The 27139-nt window shown below is 47.2% G+C and overlaps 1 protein-coding gene across 3 annotated transcripts; it reads left to right on the plus strand.

The window, feature by feature from the left end:
- Positions 1 to 813: 813 nt before the first annotated feature.
- On the plus strand, positions 814 to 27047 carry LOC141766958 (ELKS/Rab6-interacting/CAST family member 1-like). Of its 3 annotated transcripts, none has more exons than XR_012593719.1 (20): positions 814 to 955; positions 3955 to 4737; positions 4862 to 5050; positions 9565 to 9850; positions 10594 to 10721; positions 10837 to 10911; positions 11009 to 11164; positions 11305 to 11472; positions 11628 to 11795; positions 11929 to 12066; positions 12170 to 12310; positions 12544 to 12684; positions 14823 to 15016; positions 16709 to 16844; positions 16953 to 17084; positions 17985 to 18145; positions 18367 to 18514; positions 20981 to 21076; positions 21267 to 21347; positions 22043 to 22183. XR_012593719.1 is itself a non-coding variant. In XM_074634181.1 (20 exons), the coding sequence occupies exons 2-20, from the start codon at positions 4195 to 4197 to the stop codon at positions 22860 to 22862; spliced, it is 3324 nt and encodes a 1107-aa protein (XP_074490282.1). In that variant the 5' UTR covers positions 814 to 955; positions 3955 to 4194; the 3' UTR covers positions 22863 to 27047. The 3 variants fall into 3 exon arrangements, 2 of the variants coding, with proteins under 2 accessions (XP_074490282.1, XP_074490283.1); XM_074634181.1 differs by lacking the exon at positions 21267 to 21347 and adding an exon at positions 22725 to 27047 and having other exon boundaries at positions 22043 to 22228; XM_074634182.1 differs by lacking the exons at positions 17985 to 18145; positions 18367 to 18514; positions 20981 to 21076; positions 21267 to 21347; positions 22043 to 22183 and adding an exon at positions 17308 to 17935.
- The last annotated feature ends 92 nt before the right edge of the window (positions 27048 to 27139 follow it).

Consider the following 27139-nt stretch of genomic DNA (forward strand, 5'->3'; position numbering starts at 1 on the left):
CTCTGCTCATTCACTACAGTACTTGAGTAAATGTACTCAGTTACTCTCCACCATGGCAGCTCTGCTCTCTGCTCATTCACTACAGTACTTGAGTAAATGTACTCAGTTACTCTCCACCACTGCTATCTCTGCTCTCTGTGCATTCACTACAGTACTAGAGTAAATGTACTCAGTTACTCTCCACCACTGCTATCTCTGCTCTCTGCTCATTCACTACAGTACTTGAGTAAATGTACTCAGTTACTCTCCACCATGGCAGCTCTGCTCTCTGCTCATTCACTACAGTACTTGAGTAAATGTACTCAGTTACTCTCCACCATGGCAGCTCTGCTCTCTGTGCATTCACTACAGTACTAGAGTAAATGTACTCAGTTACTCTCCACCATGGCAGCTCTGCTCTCTGTGCATTCACTACAGTACTAGAGTAAATGTACTCAGTTACTCTCCACCATGGCAGCTCTGCTCTCTGCTCATTCACTACAGTACTTGAGTAAATGTACTCAGTTACTCTCCACCACTGCTATCTCTGCTCTCTGCTCATTCACTACAGTACTAGAGTAAATGTACTCAGTTACTCTCCACCATGGCAGCTCTGCTCTCTGTGCATTCACCCTCCATAGAGCTCGTGACCGCGCGTTTAAAATTCAAGCGTGGCGAGGAAGACTGTCGTGAACGCGCACAGGAGGCTTGACGTCACTGAGGCGCCCTGAGCTCTCCGGAGCTGCTGCTGGTTCTGCTCTGGTACTGCTGATCTACTGGTACTGTTGGGCCGCTGGTTCAGCTGGTTCTGCTGATCCGAGCTGCCGATCCGCTGATCCGCTGGTAGAGAAGATGGAAAACCTGATCTCCGTCTGTGGAGGATTGAGCAGTAAATGACGGGTTCTGCAGCTGATCTCCGAGAGACAGAAGATCCAGAACCGGTACCGAGCTGAGCTCCAGCAGACACCGAGAGGAGGTGGGTAGTTTAGAGGATTACACTGCTGGTTGTTGTGTTAGTGAGGAGAGAAACAGGTTCTGGTTCTGGTTCTGGTTCATAGACCGGCTGGACTAGTTAATGTTAACGGTATGTGAGATTTTAGCTGGATGTTTAACAGATGGGTTAGTAAAGCTCTGGATGGAGAGGTGTAGTAATCTGGACCTGGAGGTGGAGGGTGTCTCCTGAAGCAGACTCGGTACCGGGTCTCCTGAAGCAGACTCGGTACCGGGTCTCCTGAAGCAGACTCGGTACCGGGTCTCCTGAAGCAGACTCGGTACCGGGTCTCCTGAAGCAGACTCGGTACCGGGTCGGGAGGATTCTATATAAAAGGTTTTAATTCTGGTTCATTGTGTTACATTTTGACATCCAGCCTTCATGAACTCCAGGTAACCTCAAATAATACATATCTATATAGATCTAGAGATCTAGAGTTAGATCTGCATCCACTTTTACGAGCAGGAGGATTTTTTCCTCCTTCAGCCAGACTCTCCCTCCCTCTCTCCCTTTAACTCCCTCTCTCCCTTTAACTCCCTCTCTCCCTTTAACTCCCTCTCTCCCTTTAACTCCCTCTCTCCCTTTAACTCCCTCTCTCCCTTTAACTCCCTCTCTCCCTTTAACTCCCTCTCTCCCTTTAACTCCCTCCCTCTCTCCCTTTAACTCCCTCTCTCCCTTTAACTCCCTCTCTCCCTTTAACTCCCTCTCTCCCTTTAACTCCCTCTCTCCCTTTAACTCCCTCTCTCCCTTTAACTCCCTCTCTCCCTTTAACTCCCTCCCTCTCTCCCTTTAACTCCCTCTCTCCCTTTAACTCCCTCTCTCCCTTTAACTCCCTCTCTCCCTTTAACTCCCTCTCTCCCTTTAACTCCCTCTCTCTCTCCCTTTAACTCCCTCTCTCCCTTTAACTCCCTCTCTCTCTCCCTTTAACTCCCTCCCTCTCTCCCTTTAACTCTCTCCCTTTAACTCCCTCTCTCCCTTTAACTCCCTCTCTCCCTTTAACTCCCTCTCTCCCTTTAACTCCCTCTCTCTCTCCCTTTAACTCTCTCCCTTTAACTCCCTCTCTCCCTTTAACTCCCTCTCTCCCTTTAACTCCCTCTCTCCCTTTAACTCCCTCTCTCCCTCCCTCTCTCCCTTTAACTCTCTCTCTCCCTTTAACTCCCTCTCTCTCTCCCTTTAACTCCCTCCCTCTCTCCCTTTAACTCTCTCCCTTTAACTCCCTCTCTCCCTCCCTCTCTCCCTTTAACTCTCTCTCTCCCTTTAACTCCCTCTCTCCCTTTAACTCCCCCTCTCTCTCCCTTTAACTCCCTCTCTCTCCCTTTAACTCCCTCTCTCTCTCCCTTTAACTCCCTCTCTCTCTCCCTTTAACTCCCTCTCTCTCTCTCCCTCCCTCTCTCTCTCTCTCTCCCTTTAACTCCCTCTCTCCCTCCCTCTCTCCCTTTAACTCTCTCTCTCCCTTTAACTCCCCCTCTCTCTCCCTTTAACTCTCTCTCTCTCCCTTTAACTCCCTCCCTCTCTCCCTTTAACTCCCTCTCTCTCTCTCTCCCTCCCTCTCTCTCTCTCTCCCTTTAACTCCCTCCCTCTCTCTCCCTTTAACTCCCTCCCTCTCTCTCCCTTTAACTCCCTCCCTCCCTCCCTCCCTCCCTCTCTCTCCCTTTAACTCCCTCTCTCTCCCTCTCCCTCCCTCCAGAGCTAGCTGTGGTCTACCCAGGACTCTCCCGGGTTAGTTCTGATCCAGACACATCGGAAAACACTCAGAGCTTCAACCGGTTCACACCGTCAACCACACGGTAGATTAGAGAGATAACACGAGTTAGACTGGAGAGGTTCTCCGGTACCGTTACTGCTACCGGCTAGCGGCTACCGTTAGCTGTTACCGGCTAACGGTAGCTGCTAACAGCTAACGGTAGCCGCTAGCCGCTAGCCGGTAGCCGCTAGCCGCTAGCCGGTAGCCGCTAGCCGGTAGCCGGTAGCCGCTAGCCGGTAGCCGGTAGCGAGGCCACGCAGACAGTAGATGGGCTGTGGAGGCAGTTCAGTTAAAAACAACAGATTAAAGCTGCAGTAGGCAGAATGTGTTTGGCAGCATTGAGCAGACATCCCATAATAACCTTTCAGCATTGGGCAGACATCCCATAATAACCTTTCAGCATATTGTAATTGAAGTGTTCTGAGAGTAAACTAGACTTCTGCTCCTCCTCGGCTCTGTTTTCAGGCTTTAGAACATCTAGCCGTGACGGGAGACTTTGACCAATCACAGATCACTTCAGAGAGAGAGCGTTCCTATTGGCTGAGCTCCAGCTGGTGGGCGGGGCTTGGTGTTTCCTCAACTGATCTCAACATGGCGGCGGCGTCACAAACGTTCTCATGTTCCAGCTAAACCGTGCACTACCAGATGATCCTGAGAACATGTGAGGAGAGAAATAGGCATTAACGTAACAGAATATTGATTCATATCTGATCAGCGCTGTCTAGTTTGACCGTTTGAGCAGAGTTCAGAGTGATTGACAGCTGGAGAGAACAGAACGCAAACTCTAATAATCACACACATTTCTGTACATAAAGCCTGTTGAAGTGTTGTAATGTTAAATACCAGCATCAAATGATCAAGGCTGACAGAAGGGTTCAGACTTACCAACAGGTATAACGGTATAACATTCAACCTTTGTTGAGGATAAACCTAAAATCAGTAACTCCCAAACTGTCTCACATCTCTGTCCTCCAGGAGATCAGAAGGACTTAGTTCTGAAGGAAACCGTCTGAGAAGAGTTGTGTTCTTTAAACAGTTACATAAGCGTCTGTACTGCAGGAGAAACAGAGGAACTAAGCACAGAGTGGACATCCTGACTCCTCTCACTGAAACCAGTGGCTTGAGTTTGATGTTGTCTCAGTTGATATTACTTTGTTATTATTTGGTTGTCTTGATAATCTATGTTTTATGTGTGCTGTTGCTGTGTGATTTATAGGGAACAACTGTGTCTTCTTTGCAGATTGCTGTCATCACTTGTAAGCTCCTGTTGGAAGAGGACATTGTGTCTGTCCCTGAGAGTGGAGAACATCAGACCTCTATGTGATCATGAACGTTGTGCCCTCCGTCTCCAGTTGAAGCAGGATCACCACCACATATTCACACAACTGGTGAAAGTGAAGAACTCCAGCAAGAATACATTCAGATACTCCAGGTCCTACTTCAGTTTTGCCGTCGGCTCCGTTCTTCTACTTAGCAGAAGATGTACGGTAGCGCCCGCTCGGTCGGCCGAGGGGATGCCAACCATAGTGGAGGAAGAGATGGTGGCGGTTCTGGTAATCAGGGATCCGGCCGCTCCCCTCGCCTTCCCCGTTCTCCTCGGATGGGACACCGGCGCACCAACAGCACCGGAGGCAGCGGAGGAGGTCCCGGAGGAGCGGGAGGCAAGACGCTCTCCATGGAGAACATCCAGTCCCTCAACGCGGCGTACGCCAACTCAGGACCGATGTACCTGAGTGACAACGAGGTCGCCATGGCAGACCATCTTCCCAAAAGTGGCGGGACGGTGACGACCATGGGGAGACAGAGGGTGACGTATGGGTCGAGGGGCAGCAGCAGTGGAGTCGTGGCCGCTAGCACCCCCAATATCTCCACCTCGGTGCCTGGCAATGCTGTGCTGCCAGCAGGCATGATGGCAGGTGATGCTCTAGCTTTTGGGGACCACCACATGGCCTCCACGGTGCCGCACTCTCTACGGCAGGCCAGAGACAACACCATACTGGACCTGCAGGCACAACTCAAAGAGGTATTTTGCAAACTTTTCTCCAATTTTTGCAAGTTTGATTTGGACATGTTTGACAAGAGGTTGAGTCGCTGAGTTCGACAGACCACAGTTACAGTATTTACGCTTCTTTATCCTGCTTTCTCAGATTCTGCGTGAAAATGAGATGCTGCGGCGAGAAGTGGAAGTTAAGGAGAGCAAGCTCAGCTCCTCCATGAATTCTATCAAGACCTTCTGGAGCCCCGAATTAAAAAAGGAGCGAGCTCTCAGGAAAGATGAAGTTTCTAAGATCACAGTCTGGAAGGAACAATACCGTGTGATTCAAGATGAAGCCCAGGTGAGTGTTCCCTTAGAGAGAAGAGATTCTAGTTTCTCATCTCAACAAGTCCTTTTTTTATCAATCTGAATAAGAGTCATCAATCTGCCTGGGTCCAACATGTTCACCCGGTGTCAGCTTTAGTACAAGTGTGTTTCTCTCTTTCTTCTCTCTCTGCACAGAGGCAGGTTTTTAACATCTGGTTAATCCTCTTACATGCAGCTATATGCTCCAGCTTTAACAGATGAAAGAGGCCGTAAGTCTAATGGCCGCATTAGCATTTCTGGATGTTTTAGAAATTGCTGGATGTGGTGAACAGGATGAAAATGTGGAGAAAGTGCAGATTTAACACTGTGTATATGCACAGTAGTTTAACCACTGCAGAAGATGAGAAACCAAGTTCAGGATGCTGTCACGGGGAGCCGTGATACCGTGATACCGGAGGTGCTGTGAATAGCACTTTGGATTTAGTATTATTGTTATGTGGCCGTTCAACAACATTTCATTATTATGGTTCTCTTTTGGTTTATGGTATGTTTTGGGGACAGGTGACCTGGCACATAGATTGGAAATGATAAAAGAAAAACAGATGAATACTGGATCCTATTAATGTAGAGTTGGCTTCATTTCTTCAGGTGGGGGGGAAACCTAGCGTTTTCATTATGAACCATCTGCTGTTACTACATCTGGCTCAATTCTCACTGGTTTTTCTCTTCCACACATGTAGACCTACTGTATGCACACATGTAGACTGCACACATGTAGACCTACTGTATGCACACATGTAGACTGCACACATGTAGACCTATTGTATGCACACATGTAGGCTGCACACATGTAGACCTACTGTATGCACACATGTAGACCTACTGTATGCACACATGTAGACCTACTGTATGCACACATGTAGACTGCACACATGTAGACCTACTGTATGCACACATGTAGACCTACTGTATGCACACATGTAGGCTGCACACATGTAGACCTACTGTATGCACACATGTAGACCTACTGTATGCACACATGTAGACCTACTGTATGCACACATGTAGACCTACTGTATGCACACATGTAGACCTACTGTATGCACACATGTAGACTGCACACATGTAGACCTACTGTATGCACACATGTAGACCTACTGTATGCACACATGTAGGCTGCACACATGTAGACCTACTGTATGCACACATGTAGACCTACTGTATGCACACATGTAGGCTGCACACATGTAGACCTACTGTATGCACACATGTAGACCTACTGTATGCACACATGTAGACTGCACACATGTAGACCTACTGTATGCACACATGTAGGCTGCACACATGTAGGCTGCACACATGTAGACCTACTGTATGCACACATGTAGACTGCACACATGTAGACCTACTGTATGCACACATGTAGGCTGCACACATGTAGGCTGCACACATGTAGACCTACTGTATGCACACATGTAGACCTACTGTATGCACACATGTAGACTGCACACATGTAGACCTACTGTATGCACACATGTAGGCTGCACACATGTAGACCTACTGTATGCACACATGTAGGCTGCACACATGTAGACCTACTGTATGCACACATGTCTAAATGTAAAATGTATTTAATAAGTGAACAGATATAGGCACAGGGTCTATTTTTAAACCCTACAGTTTGTTGTGCATATTATATATGTGTGTGTATATATATATAAGTGTAATTAATGCAGATCAATAGTTGTTGTTTCACTGTGGTTCTTAATGGGGGGGGGGCGGCAGATGTGTATAATTAGCTGTTTTCTCTCCTGCTGAGTCAGAATCACAGTGTGGACTAATACCAGACCCCAGTAATGCCCGAGTAGAGCAGGACTAATCAGTGGGTGCTGTAATTTAAAGATGTCTGCTTTCATATGTCAGCCTCCACCTCCCACGCTGGCACACATGCAGCGGAAAGCACAGAAACACACACACACACACTCAAAGGCATTTAGCTAATTACAGCTTCCGTTAAACTGCATGCCCTCATTGAATGAAGGTCCAACTGACCGTGCACACGTCTGCAGTTGTATGTTTGTGTGTCGTTTCTGTTTCTGTGCCTGCTCTGCTGCAGCTTTCTCTAAATCCCGACCACAAGGCATTTCTGCCCGTCGTTCTCTGTGATAAGTGACTGCTATTATCTACTTTATAATAGTGTGAAATGGCTGTCATCTTCTGTTTCTTCCACCTAATAATCATCACTTCTTTCTTGCTAAATACTCCTTGTCACATGGATAAAATATCACATTTATCATAGGATGTTGTGAAATGCCAGTGATGTTTCATCAGCTGTTACACCGAAGTACAGATGTCAGTGTAGCTGGTCAGAGAGGGAGAATCGGAGAAGAATGCATCACACACTGAGCATCTTTAACATTTGGACTTGTGTACAGTTTGTCCAGTGCTTTGGGTGATGTGTAGCAGAGGTTTGGGTGACGTGTAGCAGAGGTTTTGATGATGTGTAGCAGAGTTTTGGGTGACGCGTAGCAGAGGTTTGGGTGATGTGTAGCAGAGGTTTTGATGATGTGTAGCAGAGTTTTGGGTGACGCGTAGCAGAGGTTTGGGTGACGCGTAGCAGAGGTTTGGGTGACGCGTAGCAGAGGTTTGGGTGACGCGTAGCAGAGGTTTTGATGATGTGTAGCAGAGGTTTGGGTGACGTGTAGCAGAGGTTTGGGTGATGTGTAGCAGAGGTTTGGGTGACGTGTAGCAGAGGTTTGGGTGACGTGTAGCAGAGGTTTGGGTGACGTGTAGCAGAGGTTTGGGTGATGTGTAGCAGAGGTTTGGGTGACGTGTAGCAGAGGTTTGGGTGATGTGTAGCAGAGGTTTGGGTGACGTGTAGCAGAGGTTTGGGTGATGTGTAGCAGAGGTTTGGGTGACGTGTAGCAGAGGTTTGGGTGATGTGTAGCAGAGGTTTGGGTGACGTGTAGCAGAGGTTTGGGTGATGTGTAGCAGAGGTTTGGGTGACGTGTAGCAGAGGTTTGGGTGATGTGTAGCAGAGGTTTGGGTGACGTGTAGCAGAGGTTTGGGTGATGTGTAGCAGAGGTTTGGGTGACGTGTAGCAGAGGTTTGGGTGATGTGTAGCAGAGGTTTGGGTGACGTGTAGCAGAGGTTTGGGTGACGTGTAGCAGAGGTTTGGGTGATGTGTAGCAGAGGTTTGGGTGACGTGTAGCAGAGGTTTGGGTGATGTGTAGCAGAGGTTTGGGTGACGTGTAGCAGAGGTTTGGGTGATGTGTAGCAGAGGTTTGGGTGACGTGTAGCAGAGGTTTGGGTGATGTGTAGCAGAGGTTTGGGTGACGTGTAGCAGAGGTTTGGGTGATGTGTAGCAGAGGTTTGGGTGACGTGTAGCAGAGGTTTGGGTGATGTGTAGCAGAGGTTTGGGTGACGTGTAGCAGAGGTTTGGGTGATGTGTAGCAGAGGTTTGGGTGATGTGTAGCAGAGGTTTGGGTGACGTGTAGCAGAGGTTTGGGTGATGTGTAGCAGAGGTTTGGGTGATGTGTAGCAGAGGTTTGGGTGACGTGTAGCAGAGGTTTGGGTGATGTGTAGCAGAGGTTTGGGTGACGTGTAGCAGATGTTCGGCTCTGTGTCCCTACGAGTTCTGACTTAGTGTTTGGATCAGTTTAGTTGGTGCATCACATCTCTTATTCTCTGTGCTCTCAAACGCCTGACTGTTATCTCTCCTCAGGCAGAGAGAGTGAGAATATGGGAGCTGAGGATGGGAGAAGGTGTGTGTGTGTGTGTGTGTGTGTGTGTGTGTGTGTGTGTGTGTGTTTCCGTGCTTGTCCGTGCATGCGGTGCAGTCACAGCAGTGAGTCAGCCTTAGTCACGGGGTGGAGAGGGTGATGGGAAGGGAGGGTTAGCGAGAGGAGAGGTGAGAGTATTGGAGGGAAGAGAGAGGGCGAGAAGCAAGGTGGAGGAAAAGTGTGGCGGTGGAGGGAGAAGGAGAGAATGACAAAGGATGGAGAGGGAGGGAGGAGGAGGAGGAGGAGGAGGAGGAGGAGGAGGAGGAGGAGGAGGAGGAGGAGGAGGAGGAGAGAGACGAAGGCAGACACTGACTTCTCTCTTTGTTCTGTGGTCTGAAAACGCTCCCAGCTGGTTGAGACCAGAGTGTAACGCAGCCTCGTGTCACCGTCTCACAGCAGCTCTGCCAAGTGTCCGTGGCGTCAGATGCCACAAACAATGCAACACTACACTGGGCTGATTGTGTTTCACCACTTGTATTTCTCTGGGCATGAAACGTAACCCTGTCCACACAGCCCAGGCTGTCGGGGGGGTACTCTGTGAGGGCACGGCCCAGTTTTCAGTCCTGATTAGAGGCTGATTAGAGGCTGATTAGAGGCTGATATTAAACATGCTGTAACACAATATTTATTCCCATAAAGTAGGATGTGTTATTAAAATAATCAACACATGTCCTACACCTCTTCCTCCCTCGTGTTCATCATTCTGTACAACAAACAGACCAGATGAATGGTAACAAACACATGTGCGTCTCTTGATTGTTTCTAGCATCTCCAGATGACTGTTCAGGCTCTTCAGGATGAGCTGAGGATCCAGAGGGACCTGAACCAGCTGTTCCAGCAGGACCCCTCCATCCAAGGCCGGGACCTGTCATCGGAGCCCACGGAGGAGAACTACCGGCGGCTACAGGCCGAGCACGAGAGGCAGGCCAAAGAGCTCTTCCTCCTTAGAAAGACCCTGGAGGAGATGGAGCTGAGGATTGACACACAGAAGCAAACTCTGGGAGCCAGAGACGAGTCCATCAAGAAGCTTCTGGAGATGCTGCAGAGCAAAGGTGTGACGAGCCTCGGCTAACTGATCCTCATAAAGTATGGACACCTTGGCTGCATGTTGAAGCCGGTGCAGAACTGTGCTACGGAGCAGTTCCTCTGTTGTTCTTTGAAACAACAGTATTTAAGTCAGCAAACTTTGAAACAGTCAGTACGTTTCTCCACAAACATGTTGGGCCTCCAATGGTTTAGGTCTCAGGCTTCACTTAAAGCTGCGGCGGTTGCCGCTAGCTTGTTCCCCCTCAGCTCTCTCCCCCGTTGGCCAGATCCGTGTTTCTGTGCTCCATAAACAACCACGATGCACGCTTTAAAGCCAAGCATGCTTCTGAGGCTAGGAATATCTGAGGACTTCATGCAGAGACCTTTGCACTGGTGTCCATCAAAATAGATCCATGTTCTGGTTCTTCAGAGAGATATTATTATTATTATTATTATATTATCTACATTTGACAAACCAGCTGCAGGAAACTAAGAAGAAACCCATTTAAACGCCAGAGAACATCAATGATAGATAGCAGATAAATGAAATACAGTAACTAGTTTATAATTAAATATGGAATTGTGCGTTTAAGAGATCCTTCCCTGCTGAACAGATGAGCTTTAGTTTCTCAGCATCAAGTCTCATCTCCTCTGCAGGTTAACTAGTGGCTGATGATGCTCAGGCTGGCTCTTACAGAGACTTTGACAAAATAAAGCTCTCTACCTCCTTCATCATTATGGTAACGAGGTGTTCTGTGCTCTGCCTCAGGGCCGTCTGCCAAGGCATCAGAGGAGGACCAGGAGCGGACCAGGAGGCTGGCTGATGCAGAGATGCACAGGCATCACCTGGAGAGTTTACTGGACCAGAGAGACCGAGAGATTAATGCATTAAGAGAGGTAATGTCCAGTCCAACCATGGGAGGTAGAACTTTACATTTCATTAGTTTACTTCTGTTGTTTTCTCTCATTTCTACTCCCATGTGAAACTGTTCTTCTTCATCTGACCCACAAGGAGCTGCACCGTCGATACGAGGGAACCCCCGAGTCCACCAAGACCAAGGCTCTCCAGACCGTCATCGACATGAAGGTGAGGATTCAAACAGAGAAGAGTCTACCAGTATGTTTGTGTTATGTTTGGTCATGTGTTCATTCTATGCGTGTGAACTCCTCTTCATCAATCCCAGGATGCAAAAATCAATTCAATGGAGCGCGGCCTGAGAGACATGGAGGAGGAGCTGCTGATGCTGAAATCGAACGGACTGCTGAGCTGTGAGGAGCGTCAGGAGGAGATGAAGCAGATGGAGGTCTACCGCAGCCACACCAAGTTCATGAAGAACAAGGTCTGAGACGACTCCACGTGGACTTTAGTTTGACTGAACTGTTGCAGTCCGACTCCTAATGAGATGCTTTTCCTCAGCACTATCATCACTATTTCACCCCCCCCCTCTTTTTTTACCCCTGTGACCTCATCTTTTTCCAGATGGAGCAGGTGAAGCAGGACCTCTCCAGGAAGGACACCGAGATGCTGGGTCTGCAGACCAAGCTGGAGACGCTCACCAACCAGTTCTCAGACAGCAAGCAGCACATCGAAGTCCTCAAGGAGTCGCTGACTGCCAAGGAGCAGCGAGCTGCCATCTTACAGACGGAGGTACAGCAGATACATACTGTATCTACACACTTTAAGGGTACACCTGTTGTGCAGTGAGAGGAAAGACCTGTTCCAGATGTTGAGGATCACTTGACCACTTTGAGAGCATGACACAGGTCTGGTCAGTGACTGTCGTCCATCTTTCCCTGAACCAGGTGGATGCCTTACGCCTGCGCTTGGAAGAGAAGGAGACAACTCTGAATAAGAAGAGCAAGCAGATACAAGAGATGTCAGAAGAGAAGGGCACACTGAACGGGGAGATCCACGACCTCAAGGACATGCTGGAGGTCAAGGAGCGTAAAGTTAACGTGCTACAGAAGAAGGTGACTTGGACTGAGAGCTGTTTCAAAGATCTTGTGTTGTCTGAAATGACCACATGCATTCATCCTGCTTCAGTGTGTGTCCTCGGTGGCTGATGCTCATTCTGACTGATGGTTGCTTGTGTTTGCTCTGCAGATTGAGAACCTTCAGGAGCAGCTGAGGGACAAGGAGAAGCAGATGAGCAGTCTGAAGGAGAGAGTGAAGTCTTTGCAGGCAGACACGTCCAACACCGACACGGCTCTCACCACGCTGGAGGAGTCTCTGGCAGAGAAGGTGAGTTTAGGTCTGCACTGACTACAGACTGTAGTGGGTTAAGGTTAGACGTATGTTTGTCCATGGTCATGTCTGTCTGATGGTTTTCTCTACCTCCTCCTAGGAGCGCATCATCGAGCGTCTAAAAGAGCAGCGAGACAGAGACGACCGGGAGAAGACGGAGGAGATCGACTGTAACAAGAAGGAACTGAAAGAGTTGAAGGAGAGACTGAGCCTCCTGCAGGGAGACCTGTCAGACAGAGAGGTGGGAACACGAGCTCGCACCAACACAAACTCTTGTTTACTGGGATTCTATTCATAGTCAGGCTTCTTTTTCCATTAGTCTTACTTTGCGATGAGTCACGGATGCCTGTATTAGATCTAATGTATTTTCAGTCTCCGTTCGATAAGCTGGGAAAGAACCATCTGTACTTCTGTGTGTGTGTGTGTGTGTGTGTGTGTGTGTGTGTGTGTGTGTGTGTGTGTGTGTGTGTGCAGACGTCTCTGTTGGACCTGAAGGAACATGCATCATCCCTGGCCTCCTCTGGGCTGAAGAAGGACTCCAAACTGAAGAGCATGGAGATCGCCTTTGAGCAGAAGAGGGAGGAGGTCCTCAAAGTGGAGAACCAGCTCAAGAGAGTGAGATCCTTAAATAAAGAAATCAGGCAGCTCGTGTGGACCGGCTAGAACATCTGTTATCCTTCCTTTAGACCGGCTAGAACATCTGTTATCCTCCTTTAGACCGGCTATAACATAGTCTGTTACCTTTAGACTGGCTATAACATAGTCTGTTATCCTCCTTTAGACTGGCTATAACATAGTCTGTTATCTTTAGACTGGCTATAACATAGTCTGTTATCCTCCTTTAGACCGGCTATAACATAGTCTGTTATCCTCCTTTAGACTGGCTATAACATAGTCTGTTATCCTCCTTTAGACCGGCTATAACATAGTCTGTTACCTTTAGACCGGCTATAACATAGTCTGTTATCCTCCTTTAGACCGGCTATAACATAGTCTGTTATCCTCCTTTAGACCGGCTATAACATAGTCTGTTATCCTCCTTTAGACCGGCTATAACATAGTCTGTTATCCTCCTTTAGACCGGCTATAACATAGTCTGTTATCCTCCTTTAGACCGGCTATAACATAGTCTGTTATCTTTAGACCGGCTATAACATAGTCTGTTATCCTCCTTTAGACCGGCTATAACATAGTCTGTTATCTTTAGACCGGCTATAACATAGTCTGTTATCCTCCTTTAGACCGGCTATAACATAGTCTGTTATCCTCCTTTAGACCGGCTATAACATAGTCTGTTATCCTCCTTTAGACCGGCTATAACATAGTCTGTTATCCTCCTTTAGACCGGCTATAACATAGTCTGTTACCTTTAGACTGGCTATAACATAGTCTGTTATCCTCCTTTAGACTGGCTATAAGATAGTCTGTTACCTTTAGACTGGCTATAAGATAGTCTGTTACCTTTAGACTGGCTATAACATAGTCTGTTATCCTCCTTTAGACTGGCTATAACATAGTCTGTTATCCTCCTTTAGACCGGCTATAACATAGTCTGTTATCCTCCTTTAGACCGGCTATAACATAGTCTGTTATCCTCCTTTAGACTGGCTATAACATAGTCTGTTATCCTCCTTTAGACCGGCTATAACATAGTCTGTTATCCTCCTTTAGACTGGCTATAACATAGTCTGTTATCCTCCTTTAGACTGGCTATAACATAGTCTGTTATCCTCCTTTAGACCGGCTATAACATAGTCTGTTATCCTCCTTTAGACCGGCTATAACATAGTCTGTTACCTTTAGACCGGCTATAACATAGTCTGTTACCTTTAGACCGGCTATAACATAGTCTGTTATCCTCCTTTAGACCGGCTATAACATAGTCTGTTATCCTCCTTTAGACCGGCTATAACATAGTCTGTTATCCTCCTTTAGACCGGCTATAACATAGTCTGTTATCCTCCTTTAGACCGGCTATAACATAGTCTGTTATCTTTAGACCGGCTATAACATAGTCTGTTATCCTCCTTTAGACCGGCTATAACATAGTCTGTTACCTTTAGACTGGCTATAACATAGTCTGTTATCCTCCTTTAGACTGGCTATAAGATAGTCTGTTACCTTTAGACTGGCTATAAGATAGTCTGTTACCTTTAGACCGGCTATAAGATAGTCTGTTACCTTTAGACTGGCTATAACATAGTCTGTTATCCTCCTTTAGACTGGCTATAAGATAGTCTGTTACCTTTAGACTGGCTATAAGATAGTCTGTTACCTTTAGACTGGCTATAACATAGTCTGTTATCCTCCTTTAGACTGGCTATAACATAGTCTGTTATCCTCCTTTAGACCGGCTATAACATAGTCTGTTATCCTCCTTTAGACCGGCTATAACATAGTCTGTTATCCTCCTTTAGACTGGCTATAACATAGTCTGTTATCCTCCTTTAGACCGGCTATAACATAGTCTGTTATCCTCCTTTAGACCGGCTATAACATAGTCTGTTATCCTCCTTTAGACCGGCTATAACATAGTCTGTTATCCTCCTTTAGACCGGCTATAACATAGTCTGTTATCCTCCTTTAGACCGGCTATAACATAGTCTGTTATCTTTAGACTGGCTATAAGATAGTCTGTTATCTTTAGACTGGTTCAGCTCTACATGATGCTACTACATGTTTCCTGTGTATGATCAGGACATAGTCTGTTATCCTCCCAGCTGCTCTCTAACCGGCATCCCGTCCTTTGTCAGGCTCAGAACGCGGCCCTGGAGGCTCAGGCCAACACCGAGCTGGCCGAGCGCATCAAGAAACTGGAACAGGAAGTGGCCCGCCACAAAGAGGATTCTGGGAAAGCCCAGGCTGAGGTGGACCGCCTGCTGGACATCCTTCGGGAGATGGAGAACGAGAAGAATGACAAGGACAAGAAGATCACTGAGCTGGAGAGGTGGGTGGAAACATCTACAGATCTGACTGTTCAACGAGACGTAAAGACGTGCACGTTAACTGTGCACCGTGTGACCAAGCTTTGCACCCGTCACTGTACAGTAATGTGTGTCACTCTGATGTGCGGACGGTTTCTGAATGTTCAGCCTGGACTAACTAGTGTTCAGGTTCAGCTGTGAGTCTTCTGTTGAGCAGCTACACTGAGCTCTCTGTCTTCATCCCTGCTAGCTGGGACTTGTGACCGCTGGTCCTCATGACTCGTGCACATTTCCCTCCGATGACATCATGTCACTCTGGAGATCGTTGCCTCCGGCACATTATGGAGGATTTGAATGTAATTTGGCCATCTGCCATTTTTAAATCTCAGATTGAAAGCTGATGTGGTGAATGTTCTCAGCAGAGCTGCTCTGAGGCTGGTACTAGTAGTAGTACGCAGAGTAGTGCACAGAGTAGTACGCAGAGTAGTGCACAGAGTAGTACACAGAGTAGTGCACAGAGTAGTACACAGAGTAGTGCACAGAGTAGTACACAGAGTAGTGCACAGAGTAGAGCACAGAGTAGTACGCAGAGTAGTGCACAGAGTAGTACGCAGAGTAGTGCACAGAGTAGTGCACAGAGTAGTACACAGAGTAGCACACAGAGTAGAACACAGAGTAGTACACAGAGTAGCACACAGAGTAGTGCACAGAGTAGAACACAGAGTAGTACACAGAGTAGTGCACAGAGTAGTGCACAGAGTAGAACACAGAGTAGAGCACAGAGTAGTGCACAGAGTAGAACACAGAGTAGAACACAGAGTAGTGCACAGAGTAGAACACAGAGTAGTACACAGAGTAGTACACAGAGTAGTGCACAGAGTAGAACACAGAGTAGAACACAGAGTAGAGCACAGAGTAGTGCACAGAGTAGAACACAGAGTAGAACACAGAGTAGTACACAGAGTAGCACACAGGCTGTTAGTTTAGTACTTGTATGTATCGGTGGTGAACTCTGAGATCTGATGACACCACGTATGACGTCCCCCCCCTCCTCCGTCTTCCTCCTGTTCTTCGTATTGACTCATCTTCCTGCTCTCTCTGTTTTTCTCTTTACTGCTTTCTTGTCTTTACACCGGGACTCCCCCCCCCCACCAGTCTGGCCTCCAGGTTAGTATTCTCTCTTCTTCTCTCCTCCTCGACCCGCCATCCTTTTGATTCTGTTAGTCTCTGCCTTGTTTCTCTCCACCTCTCAGCCCTCTATAGTAGTATGTGCTGTCTCCACGTATCACACTCTTTCCTCTTATTCTGTTCATTTTCCTCTTTTACCTTCTTAAGTTGTTCCGTCTTCCACCCTCAGTCAAATGTGAGATTGAGTGTTTGCAGGGCTGTGAAACCTCAGCAGAGCCCGTCTGTGAGGCTCTTCATCTTTAGAATGTATTTTACTGTATTTAACTTACGATTGTCTACGATCACAACTGACCTCTAAACATTCTACGTGGAGGATCATTGATGGATTCAACAAAACAAAGATGAAAGTATGAAATATGCTTCCTTTACCTGATGTAGTGAAAAGGGCCACTTAAGGGTACTAAACAGAACTGCACTTCCCACAATATCTCCATCTGTTTTCAGTTGGAATGATAAACGACATTCAGAAGTTCACACGTACATGACCTGTAACCTCTCCTCCCATGTGTCCCTCGCCGTCCCTCCAGGCAGACGAAGGACCAGTCGAAGAAGGTGGCGTCTCTGAAGCACAAGGAGCAGGTGGAGAAGAGCAGGAACGCCCGCCTGGTGGACGAGGCCAGGAAGAGGGAGGACAACATGTCTGAGAGCTCTCAGCAGGTGAAGGTGAGGCACTCGTAGGAAGCTGGCATTAGAACTGAGCCGCTGGCTCCGGCTCGTCGGTTCAGCGTCCAACAGTCCATAACATGAACTCCTCCTCCTCCCATTGTGAAGGACACTCTACGTCAGAAGTCTGAGCGCATCGAGGAGCTGGAGGAGGCCCTGAGAGAGAGCGTTCAGATCACCGCTGAGAGAGAGATGGTGCTGGCTCAGGAGGAGGCTGCCAGGTCTCTGCAGGAGAAACAGGTACACAACGTCCTCCTGAACACACACCAGACGGAGATATCAACCCAGAGGAGCGCACAGATAACACAGACTCCTTCATATACCCTCATCTTTCTGCTGCCATTGTGCTGTTTCTCATCCCTTCTTCTCCACCTCCCTCCTCCTCCTCCATCTCTCTCTCAGTTCTTTTATCTCTGCTTGTGGTTTTCTCTCTGTTTTCTCTCTGCTACTCACCGCCTCTCAGAAGCACTCACTCAAACCAATGCATGAGTCCAACCTCGCCCACTTTAAGTGGTCTAAGGTACGAGCCCAGTGTGTGTGACCTCCCATCAGTGAGCAACAACACTTCCAGGGGTGGACACAATAACAGCAACACCTGTACAAGTCATGCAGTAACACAACAACCCGGCTTTACTGGCTTTACCGGCTTTACCTGCGTTACCGGCGTTTGTGATCACCTTTAGGGGAATCAGAGTTTTGTTGGATAACTGTGTGATGTTGTGAGGTGTTGCTGTTTCCAGCCCGTGTAGTAGTTTCCTTGTTATTTTGTTTACCTGCTTATGAACCATATTAACGCTGATGAGTCGGTCGGCTTGTCCATCCAGTGGCCAATAGAATTGATCATTTGGGGATGAATTATTCACTCAGTCAATTGTAATTAAAGTTGTATTGATATGAAACAGCGGTACTCTTGTGCCATTTTGAAATGAATAACAGGTAAATGAAGTACCGTGCTGTAGTTTAATGGTTTCTGTGTTCTAGTTGGTTCCTAAAAGCCCACATGAGGTTCTGCTGCCTCTTATTAGAGCTCCTCATACTGGCCCATAGTGAGCCCGGTGCTCTCACTGATGGACTCAGGTCATCTGTGTCACTCTACTCTTGATTGAGTTGTTGTGTGTGTGTGTGTGTGTGTGTTCCCAGATGGAGGAGCTGCTGGGGGCCATGGAGAAGGTGAAGCAGGAGCTGGAGTCCATGAGGGCCAAGCTGGCCTCCACCCAGCAGTCTCTGTGTGAGAAAGAGTCTCACCTCTCCACCCTGAGAGCTGAACGCAGGAAACACCTGGAGGAGGTGCTGGAGATGAAGTAAGACGCACACGCACACACGCACGCGCACACACACAGTAGGGAGGAGTTGACTCTGGAGGATCGATTGCTGCTTTCATCTTGTAGAATGTCATCCTCTTCTGGCCTCTCCAGCTGGCAGCATGATGATCTTCTGTTATGAATAATAAATGATAATTGAGCTATTTACTGGTGTGGTTAAATGCCATCATGTTGTCTCCCCCCCCCCCCCCCCCCAACAGGCAGGAGGCGCTGCTGGCTGCTATCAGTGAGAAGGACGCTAACATCGCCCTGCTGGAGCTGTCCTCCTCTAAGAAGAAGAAGACCCAGGACGAGGTGTCTCTGCTGAAGAGGGAGAAGGACCGACTGGTGCAACAGCTCAAACAGCAGGTGGGGGGGGGTCCAGTAGTTCAGGGAGCCTCCATGTGATTACACACATTCATGTTCCTTCCATCTATCTTCCTACACGTCTCTCACATAGAATATGTCCACCAGTAGGGACTCGCTGTCCTGCCCAGAACAAACCTCTGGAGAGATGTGTCTCCGGATGTCAGGGACAGTTTGATGTGAGGGACAGTTTGATGTCAGGGACAGTTTGATGTCAGGGACAGTTTGATGTGAGGGACAGTTTGATGTGAGGGACAGTTTGATGTCAGGGACAGTTTGATGTCAGGGACAGTTTGATGTGAGGGACAGTTTGATGTGAGGGACAGTTTGATGTCAGGGACAGTTTGATGTGAGGGACAGTTTGATGTCAGGGACAGTTTGATGTGAGGGACAGTTTGATGTCAGGGACAGTTTGATGTCAGGGACAGTTTGATGTCAGGGACAGTTTGATGTGAGGGACAGTTTGATGTGAGGGACAGTTTGATGTGAGGGACAGTTTGATGTGAGGGACAGTTTGATGTCAGGGACAGTTTGATGTCAGGGACAGTTTGATGTGAGGGACAGTTTGATGTGAGGGACAGTTTGATGTCAGGGACAGTTTGATGTGAGGGACAGTTTGATGTCAGGGACAGTTTGATGTGAGGGACAGTTTGATGTCAGGGACAGTTTGATGTCAGGGACAGTTTGATGTCAGGGACAGTTTGATGTGAGGGACAGTTTGATGTCAGGGACAGTTTGATGTCAGGGACAGTTTGATGTCAGGGACAGTTTGATGTGAGGGACAGTTTGATGTCAGGGACAGTTTGATGTGAGGGACAGTTTGATGTCAGGGACAGTTTGATGTCAGGGACAGTTTGATGTCAGGGACAGTTTGATGTGAGGGACAGTTTGATGTGAGGGACAGTTTGATGTGAGGGACAGTTTGATGTCAGGGACAGTTTGATGTGAGGGACAGTTTGATGTGAGGGACAGTTTGATGTGAGGGACAGTTTGATGTCAGGGACAGTTTGATGTGAGGGACAGTTTGATGTGAGGGACAGTTTGATGTCAGGGACAGTTTGATGTCAGGGACAGTTTGATGTGAGGGACAGTTTGATGTCAGGGACAGTTTGATGTGAGGGACAGTTTGATGTGAGGGACAGTTTGATGTGAGGGACAGTTTGATGTGAGGGACAGTTTGATGTGAGGGACAGTTTGATGTCAGGGACAGTTTGATGTGAGGGACAGTTTGATGTCAGGGACAGTTTGATGTCAGGGACAGTTTGATGTCAGGGACAGTTGGATGTGAGGGACAGTTTGATGTGAGGGACAGTTTGATGTGAGGGACAGTTTGATGTCAGGGACAGTTTGATGTCAGGGACAGTTTGATGTGAGGGACAGTTTGATGTGAGGGACAGTTTGATGTCAGGGACAGTTTGATGTGAGGGACAGTTTGATGTGAGGGACAGTTTGATGTCAGGGACAGTTTGATGTCAGGGACAGTTTGATGTGAGGGACAGTTTGATGTGAGGGACAGTTTGATGTGAGGGACAGTTTGATGTCAGGGACAGTTTGATGTCAGGGACAGTTTGATGTGAGGGACAGTTTGATGTGAGGGACAGTTTGATGTCAGGGACAGTTTGATGTGAGGGACAGTTTGATGTGAGGGACAGTTTGATGTCAGGGACAGTTTGATGTGAGGGACAGTTTGATGTGAGGGACAGTTTGATGTCAGGGACAGTTTGATGTCAGGGACAGTTTGATGTGAGGGACAGTTTGATGTGAGGGACAGTTTGATGTGAGGGACAGTTTGATGTGAGGGACAGTTTGATGTCAGGGACAGTTTGTTCAGTACCCATAGTTTATATTGTAATAGTTATATAATGGTTTGTGTTGTCGTCGGGCACACTGCTGCCAAATACCAGTAAATGATGTCCCTCGAGGATTATCTGTCAGTACTTCAGGTCCCTGGATGTGGACCACCGTACGCTCTCTCGCTCCGACCAGCAGCCAATCAAACAGTCGACTAAAACCACGGCTCCATATCAGACTGCTTCTCTGGACGCCGGCTCCGCCCCAAGCTTCTAGACATGAGCAATCATTACTTTCACCTGGCTTACCTTTACTTTGAAATAAACAAACTGGGGCACTTCTTCCACGTATAAATAGTAGGACTCGGTAGGACGCGGCAGGACTCAGTAGGACTCAGTAGGACTCAGGAGGATGCGGCAGGACTCGGTAGGACTCGGTAGGACTCGGTAGGACGCAGCCACGTCGCTCACAACCCTCAGTAATAATGCTATTGAATAAAATGTTATTATGAGCGATGGCCAGGATGCTTCTGTGTGAGTGACCTTTCCATCCCAGCTTCAGAAATCCGTCTCCTGCTCTTCATCATGTCTTCATCATGTCTTCATCATGTCTTCATCATGTCTTCATCATGTCTTCATCATGTCTTCATCATGTCACTGACGTGTTTTCAATCGACAGACTCAGAACAGAATGAAACTGATGGCAGACAACTACGAGGACGACCATCTGAAGACGGCTCCGGACCAGACCAATCACAAACCCTCTCCAGATCAGGTAGCTCCTCTCTCCACTGATCAGTCCCACATTGATCCTGATCAGCTTCTCTGAGGCGATGTGTTCTATAGTATAATCTATAATACTACTAATATACAGTACAGAGGGTAGATGCATGAAGGGAACACTGAAGTCTGTCTTTCTGCTCACTAACCAACTGTTCCTTTGTAACGCTGCGATGGGCTAACAGGATGATGAGGAGGGGATCTGGGCATAGCCGACCTTTTGCCCCCCCCCCTTTCTCTCTCTCTCAGCCACTTTGTTCAGACGGGTGAGCTCGTATAAAGCCAGACGTGTCACACCTGTGTTCCTCGTCTCTCTGTGGCGTGTTGACTTCTCTTCCGTTCACTGTGCTTTTCTTTTTGTCGTTTCCATCCCGCTCTTCTTCTCAGCGTCGGTGGTCACGCTCATCACTGCCTGGTCTTTCTGTTCCAACTCATCCCTTCATCTCTGTTCATTTCTCTCTTTTGACTGGCTTATGGGATCAGTGGTGTGTGTGTGTGTGTGTGTGTGTGTGTGTTTACATGCACGAGCTCAGAGGATGAGATGGTACTGATCCTGGATCGGTCTCATCACCTCATCGTTGCTTTGCATGCCGCTGCTCTGACACTGATGATTGGCTCCTCACATTTGACCCGTACAGACAGGTGTCTGATTGGATAACGGTGTTAACCTCCTGGTAATCAGCGGTTGAGTGAGACGCTTTGTTGAGCTGCACGTACACAGACAACCCCCCATAGATCCTGTAATAATGCACGTGAGGAGGTGGGCTCTGATGTGAGGTGGTGATGGCTTCATATCGGCGTGCATGCACATGATCATGTTTGTTTTACTCTCATTTCTTAGTTCTTTCATAAAGTTCCATCATTTCAACGTGAGCACAACTCTCGTGTGTCATCTAAAGAAGAGTATTTTTTCCTCTGTCTTTCTTCCTCATACTCTTTTCCCTTTCATCCCCCCCTGCAGATGATCCCCCCTCTTCTAGCCCTGTCCCAGAACCGCAGTAAGCTCAAGCTCTACATCGCCCACCTGACAGACCTCTGCCACGACCGGGACCCCAGCATCCTCAGCCAGCTCACGCCGCCCTCTCACTACCACCACAGCGACCCCGACGACTGGGAGGAGGAGCTCCAGAAGATGAGTGTGGAACAGGTAGCGGAGGAACTCTCTGGAGCATAGAACTGACTGAATGTTATATCGGCATATATAAAGAGTGAAAAGATAAGCATTGATCATAATGAAGGATTGAAACTAGCACCTGCCAGATCCGGGGTAAAGGCAGCGACATACAGCTCATCTCAACATAAACAACAACACATGGAAATGATGGCGCTGAACGGCACGGCACGGTTTGGATCGTTTGTTCCTATTCTGAAATGGCCCTGAGAGACTTCTTACCACAGACCTTGGTGGAGGTCTGCGCTCTCCGAGTGCACGTCTAGTTTCTGATGTAATAACTTGGATGTAGTTGTTGTTTCTGTGTGTTAGTCCATGTGGGAGTCATAGCGTGTGTTTCCATCTGCATGATGATGCAGTCGCTTCATTGGATCAGGGGGAGATCACTAAATTCAAATTCAATATGTATTTTATTTCATTTTTTGTTGATTGAAAGTCTGTAAAAATAAACTAATTCCTTGTTTCCCTCCAGTTGGAGCGAGAGCTGCAGGTGTGTGAGAAGGAGAGCGGAGAGCTGCAGGAGTTCGCCAACGCTGTTCTCCAGCAGATCGCTGACTACTGCCCCGACATCCTGGAGCAGGTCGTCAACGCCCTGGAGGAGTCCTGCTGACAACTCTGAGCTCCGACACCCCCCGGCTGACCCCCGGCCGACACCCGGCTGACACCCGGCCTCCACGTAATCTAATCTGTAGCTGAGCCCGGTGCCCCTACCTCCACTCCACGAGGCTCCTGGAAGGATGAGAGAAAGCCGGGGCATTATCTCCCCCCACTGAGCTCCGCCTCCTCGCTCCCCTCGTCCACCCTGGAACAAACTCTCACGACTCCGAAGTGCTTTCCTGTCTCGTGTGTCTCTCTAACGTCAGGCCTGTAAAATCAAATTAGGGATGTTCGCAAAGTCTATTGAAGTTCTCAAACATCAGATTACACTCCTCCTTTAACGGCAGCTGTGGTCGACGGAGGAGAAGAGAAGAACTAAAGATCTCACCTGGTCACATATCGGGCCGGCTGCAGCTCACCAGAGGGCTGTGAACAGCTAACAGACTGTGAACTCTGCTCGTAGTAAACTTAGTTGGTATTGCTCACCTGTAAGTCTGACCAGGTGCGTTGGGATAGGGGCGTTGGGATAGAACGGATCTTGGATGAAAGAAGCAAACTTCCGCACAAAGTCTTGGAGTCTACTGCCAACCGTCATCTCCCGAGACGTCTTCATCCACAGCAGGAACTGCTGGATCCAGCACAGTTACCTCACTTCTATCTCAGTCTTTCACCACTCTGACTCCTCCGGTGTGTCTCTGGAGTTTAAAGGGGTAGATTCCTTCGTCACATGGGGCAGGAGAGCACTTCTTGTCTTTTAGTCTGGGGAGCTGCTACATCACGAGGGGAGCTCAGCTCAGCGGGGGAATCCTGAAGCCATGTAGATGTAGTCAGTGTTGGTTACTAACTGGTAGGTTAAACCCAGCTACAGCTGAACACTTAACCAAATATAGATGCAGCATGTTCTTCAGATGTTTCCTCTCCCAGCGGGGGGGCTGTGGATCTGTCCTTGTAGGTACTGAGTAGTCTGAGGCTGGGTCACTGGCATGAGAGGGGGGTCAAGGCCTGACCTTTGGCCCAGATCAAGGTGATCTTTTAGTTCCAGTTTGTTCTCATGAGAGAGAGAGGAAACAAAAGAAACAAAAAAAAATCTTTTATTCTCTGAGGCGTTTTCATTTCTCGATGGTTTTGCACACAACGTCCACGTGTTTATGAGGTATGCAAAGTTTCTTTTGAGAACGTTCTAGTGGCCTTGGAGCATGCACAGAGATCAGTACTGGACCTAACGCAGGGATAGATCTATTCCTCTGTCATATTGGTGCTAAGGCATGATGTAAGATCCACTGATCACTCAGTCTCATCCAAAGTTTCTACACATGTTCCGTAAAGCCCTCCTGATCTTTAGTTGACTGAATCACTGAAGAACCTTTTCTGGTATGTTTTAACTCTTCAGGGCTGAGGTTTTTAATTACTAAGTGCATCTCTACATTTACAGGAAACAAAAGTCACTTTTCAGCAGATTTTTGACTTTTTAGATCAGTTTGTAAATAACGTGATATTTAACACGTCCAGTGACTGAATAAAGGTAATTAAGGTGAAGGTGTTGTGCATTCTTTAAAAAACAAATCTGAAAAGTTAAAGGGACTGTTTGTAACTTCTTAAACGTATAAATCATTGCTGGTCGGTGTCTCATGGTCTCTCGTGTGTCTCCGCTGTTCAGACTCAGACTCCAACACAAACTCCAGTGAAGCACCAAAACCTCTTGGTTGTATCTAGTGAAGCTGTTAAACAGTGTTGGCCGCGGTCGGAGGACGCGGGGGAGACCGTAGCTTTGGTCTCCAGGACCGGAGTCTCTGCTCCTCTGCTCCTCTGCCTGCCTTCACTCACACACCACGCTCCTTCTCTCTCTCTCTCTCTCCACCTCTCACGTGCATGCTGCTCACTCCACACTGCAGAAGAGTTAGTTTAGCTCTGAGAATATCTAGTGAATGTTCAGTGGACGTTTGTGCAGAAATAACTGCTGCAGCTCCTCCAGACCAACAGAGGTTTCCCGTGTCTTGTGAAGTGACGGGGCTCCGCAGAGAGAAACGTTATCGTCTCCCCCGTTCCCTCCGGCCGCGGTCGGGAGGCTGAAGCAGGAAAAGCCAACACTAGGATCAGCATTGATTCATGGAGAGACCTTGGTCTGGTCAGCTAACATTACTGCCAAGCAGCTGAAATATAGAGTGATATTGTGCTTTTAGCTGACGTGTGTCTCCTCACTGTGTTGAGCGATGCTCCTTCATGTCTATGTAGAGCGAGCACAAGCGCCAACAACAGGACGCTGACTTTAGTTGACTTAACGGACACAGGTGAAGCTGCTAACAAGACATTTAGGATTCTTACAAACAGTCCCTTTAACAGCGGTGCAGTCGTCTTTTGTGTCTAATTTTGTCTTCAGGACAAAATGTGTGTGCGTGTGTGTGTGTGTGTGTGTGACAGTACTGCCATAACTTGCGGAAAGTCATGTTCTATAGAGATATATATATAAATATAATACATATATATAAATTGTTTACTGTATGGATATGCATTGAATGTTTGCACAGAATCTCGAGGAGCTCTGAACAACGTGGAGTTTTGAGTTTTGTGTCTTCAGAGGAAACAAAGTGTCAAAAATCTCTTTTGTGTCAAAGCAACGTGTGAACTCCAAACCGTGACTTTGTGATGGGAGACGAACTTTTCTTGCATTTATTTCTAACCGTCATTTTTTGATATACTTTCACCGTATGGTGATGTAAATGTATGATCCTGAGATTCCAGTGTTGTTGTCTTCTCTTCTTACCTGTTTCTGTTGGTTGATGTCAGACCTGATGAAAGATACGTCCTCAACCATCACGGCCCTCCTGCTCTTATAAAAGGAACTTGGTGTTACTAAACAAACTTTCTATGTACGGTTGATTTACAGAAACATGTTTAGGTGGACTAGAAGTCCAACACATCCGCTGGTTTTGGAGGATGCTTGTTGTTCTTCTTGTCTGTCCATCCTCTGGGAGCGGATTTTAATTCCTCCCCGTCCCTTTTTGAACTGCTCACCGTTCACCGCCGGCTTCACACAAAGCGTCTCTTAAAGGTCCCATATTGTAAAAAGTGAGGTTTTCTTGTCTTTTATATTATGAAGCAGGTTTAAAGGTCCCATATCAGCTCATTTTAAGGTTCGTACTTGTATTTTGTGTTTCTACTAGGCAACAGCTTGGGTCCATGTTTACTTCCTGTCAGCTGATGTTATTTACATTCACTGCAACAGGAAATAAACTGGGACACATTTAGTATGTTTACATTTAAATCTGTGTAATGGTCTAAATATTGTATATTTGTGACATCACAAATGGACAGAAATCCTGACGGCTTGTTTCAAAAGCTCAGTTTAAAAATTACGGACTGTGTATTTCTCTGTATATTGAGCGTTTTGATAGTTTAACAGTATTTATATATAGAACTTAAACCTGCTTTATAATAAAAAACGTGAAAATCTCACTTTTTAATATTATGGGACCTTTTAAGTGCTTTATAAAATACTGTTAAACTATCAAAACGCTTAATATACGGAGAAATACACATAGTCCGTAATTTTTAAACTGAGCTTTTGAAACAAGCCGTCAGGATTTCTGTCCATTTGTGATGTCACAAATATACAATATTTAGACCATTACAGTTTTAAACGTAAACATTCTAAATGTGTCCCAGTTTATTTCCTGTTGCTGTGTATGTAAATAACATCAGCTGACAGGAAGTAAACATGGACCCAAGCTGTTGCCTAGCAACGCAATTCCGTTGAAATGCACTAAAACGGAGCGTTTCAGACAGAGGGTGAATACAGGTATATTCAGACAGACAGGAAGAGGAAAATATATTTTTTTTTAACATGACAGCATGTAAACATGTTCTAGTAGAAACATTAAATACAAGTATGAACCTGAAGATGAGCACGATGTGGGACCTTTAAGTCCCCTTACGTTGGCCTGTGTGTCCCCGTTCTCGCCTTAATGTCTCGTCATCTCTTTTTCTCGACTCTTCTCATCGAGGAGCACAGAGCTGATTAACGGGGCTTCTGTCAAGTTTCACGGTATCAGTTTGTTTTATTTTGCATTTGTATCAGAAACGTTCTGCCTTCTGTCTGTTGGTGTTAAAGAATCAAACTGTAAAGAGAAACTAAACAGACTGTTTGTGACTTCTTTGGATTTTGTATGTATGTAAATAAATAAATTATAAGCCTCTCAGAGACGGACACCACTGTTGACTTATTACTTCTACTGGTATCGGATCGGTACTCGGTATCAGATGATACTAAAGCCCAGGTATCATCGGGACTGA

Source organism: Sebastes fasciatus, chromosome 4, assembly GCF_043250625.1.
Source record: "Sebastes fasciatus isolate fSebFas1 chromosome 4, fSebFas1.pri, whole genome shotgun sequence".
In the NCBI taxonomy this organism is placed as follows: Eukaryota; Metazoa; Chordata; class Actinopteri; order Perciformes; family Sebastidae; genus Sebastes; species Sebastes fasciatus.

What these genes read in the sequence shown, in the direction of transcription:
- LOC141766958 (XM_074634181.1), top strand. Translation starts at nt 4,195, where the DNA reads ATGTACGGTAGCGCCCGCTCGGTCGGCCGAGGGGATGCCAACCATAGT. An exon ending in AGATTAATGCATTAAGAGAG is followed by an intron (nt 10,722 to 10,836) that starts GTAATGTCCAGT and finishes CTGACCCACAAG; the next exon opens with GAGCTGCACCGTCGATACGA. An exon ending in AGGAGTCTCTGGCAGAGAAG is followed by an intron (nt 12,067 to 12,169) that starts GTGAGTTTAGGT and finishes ACCTCCTCCTAG; the next exon opens with GAGCGCATCATCGAGCGTCT.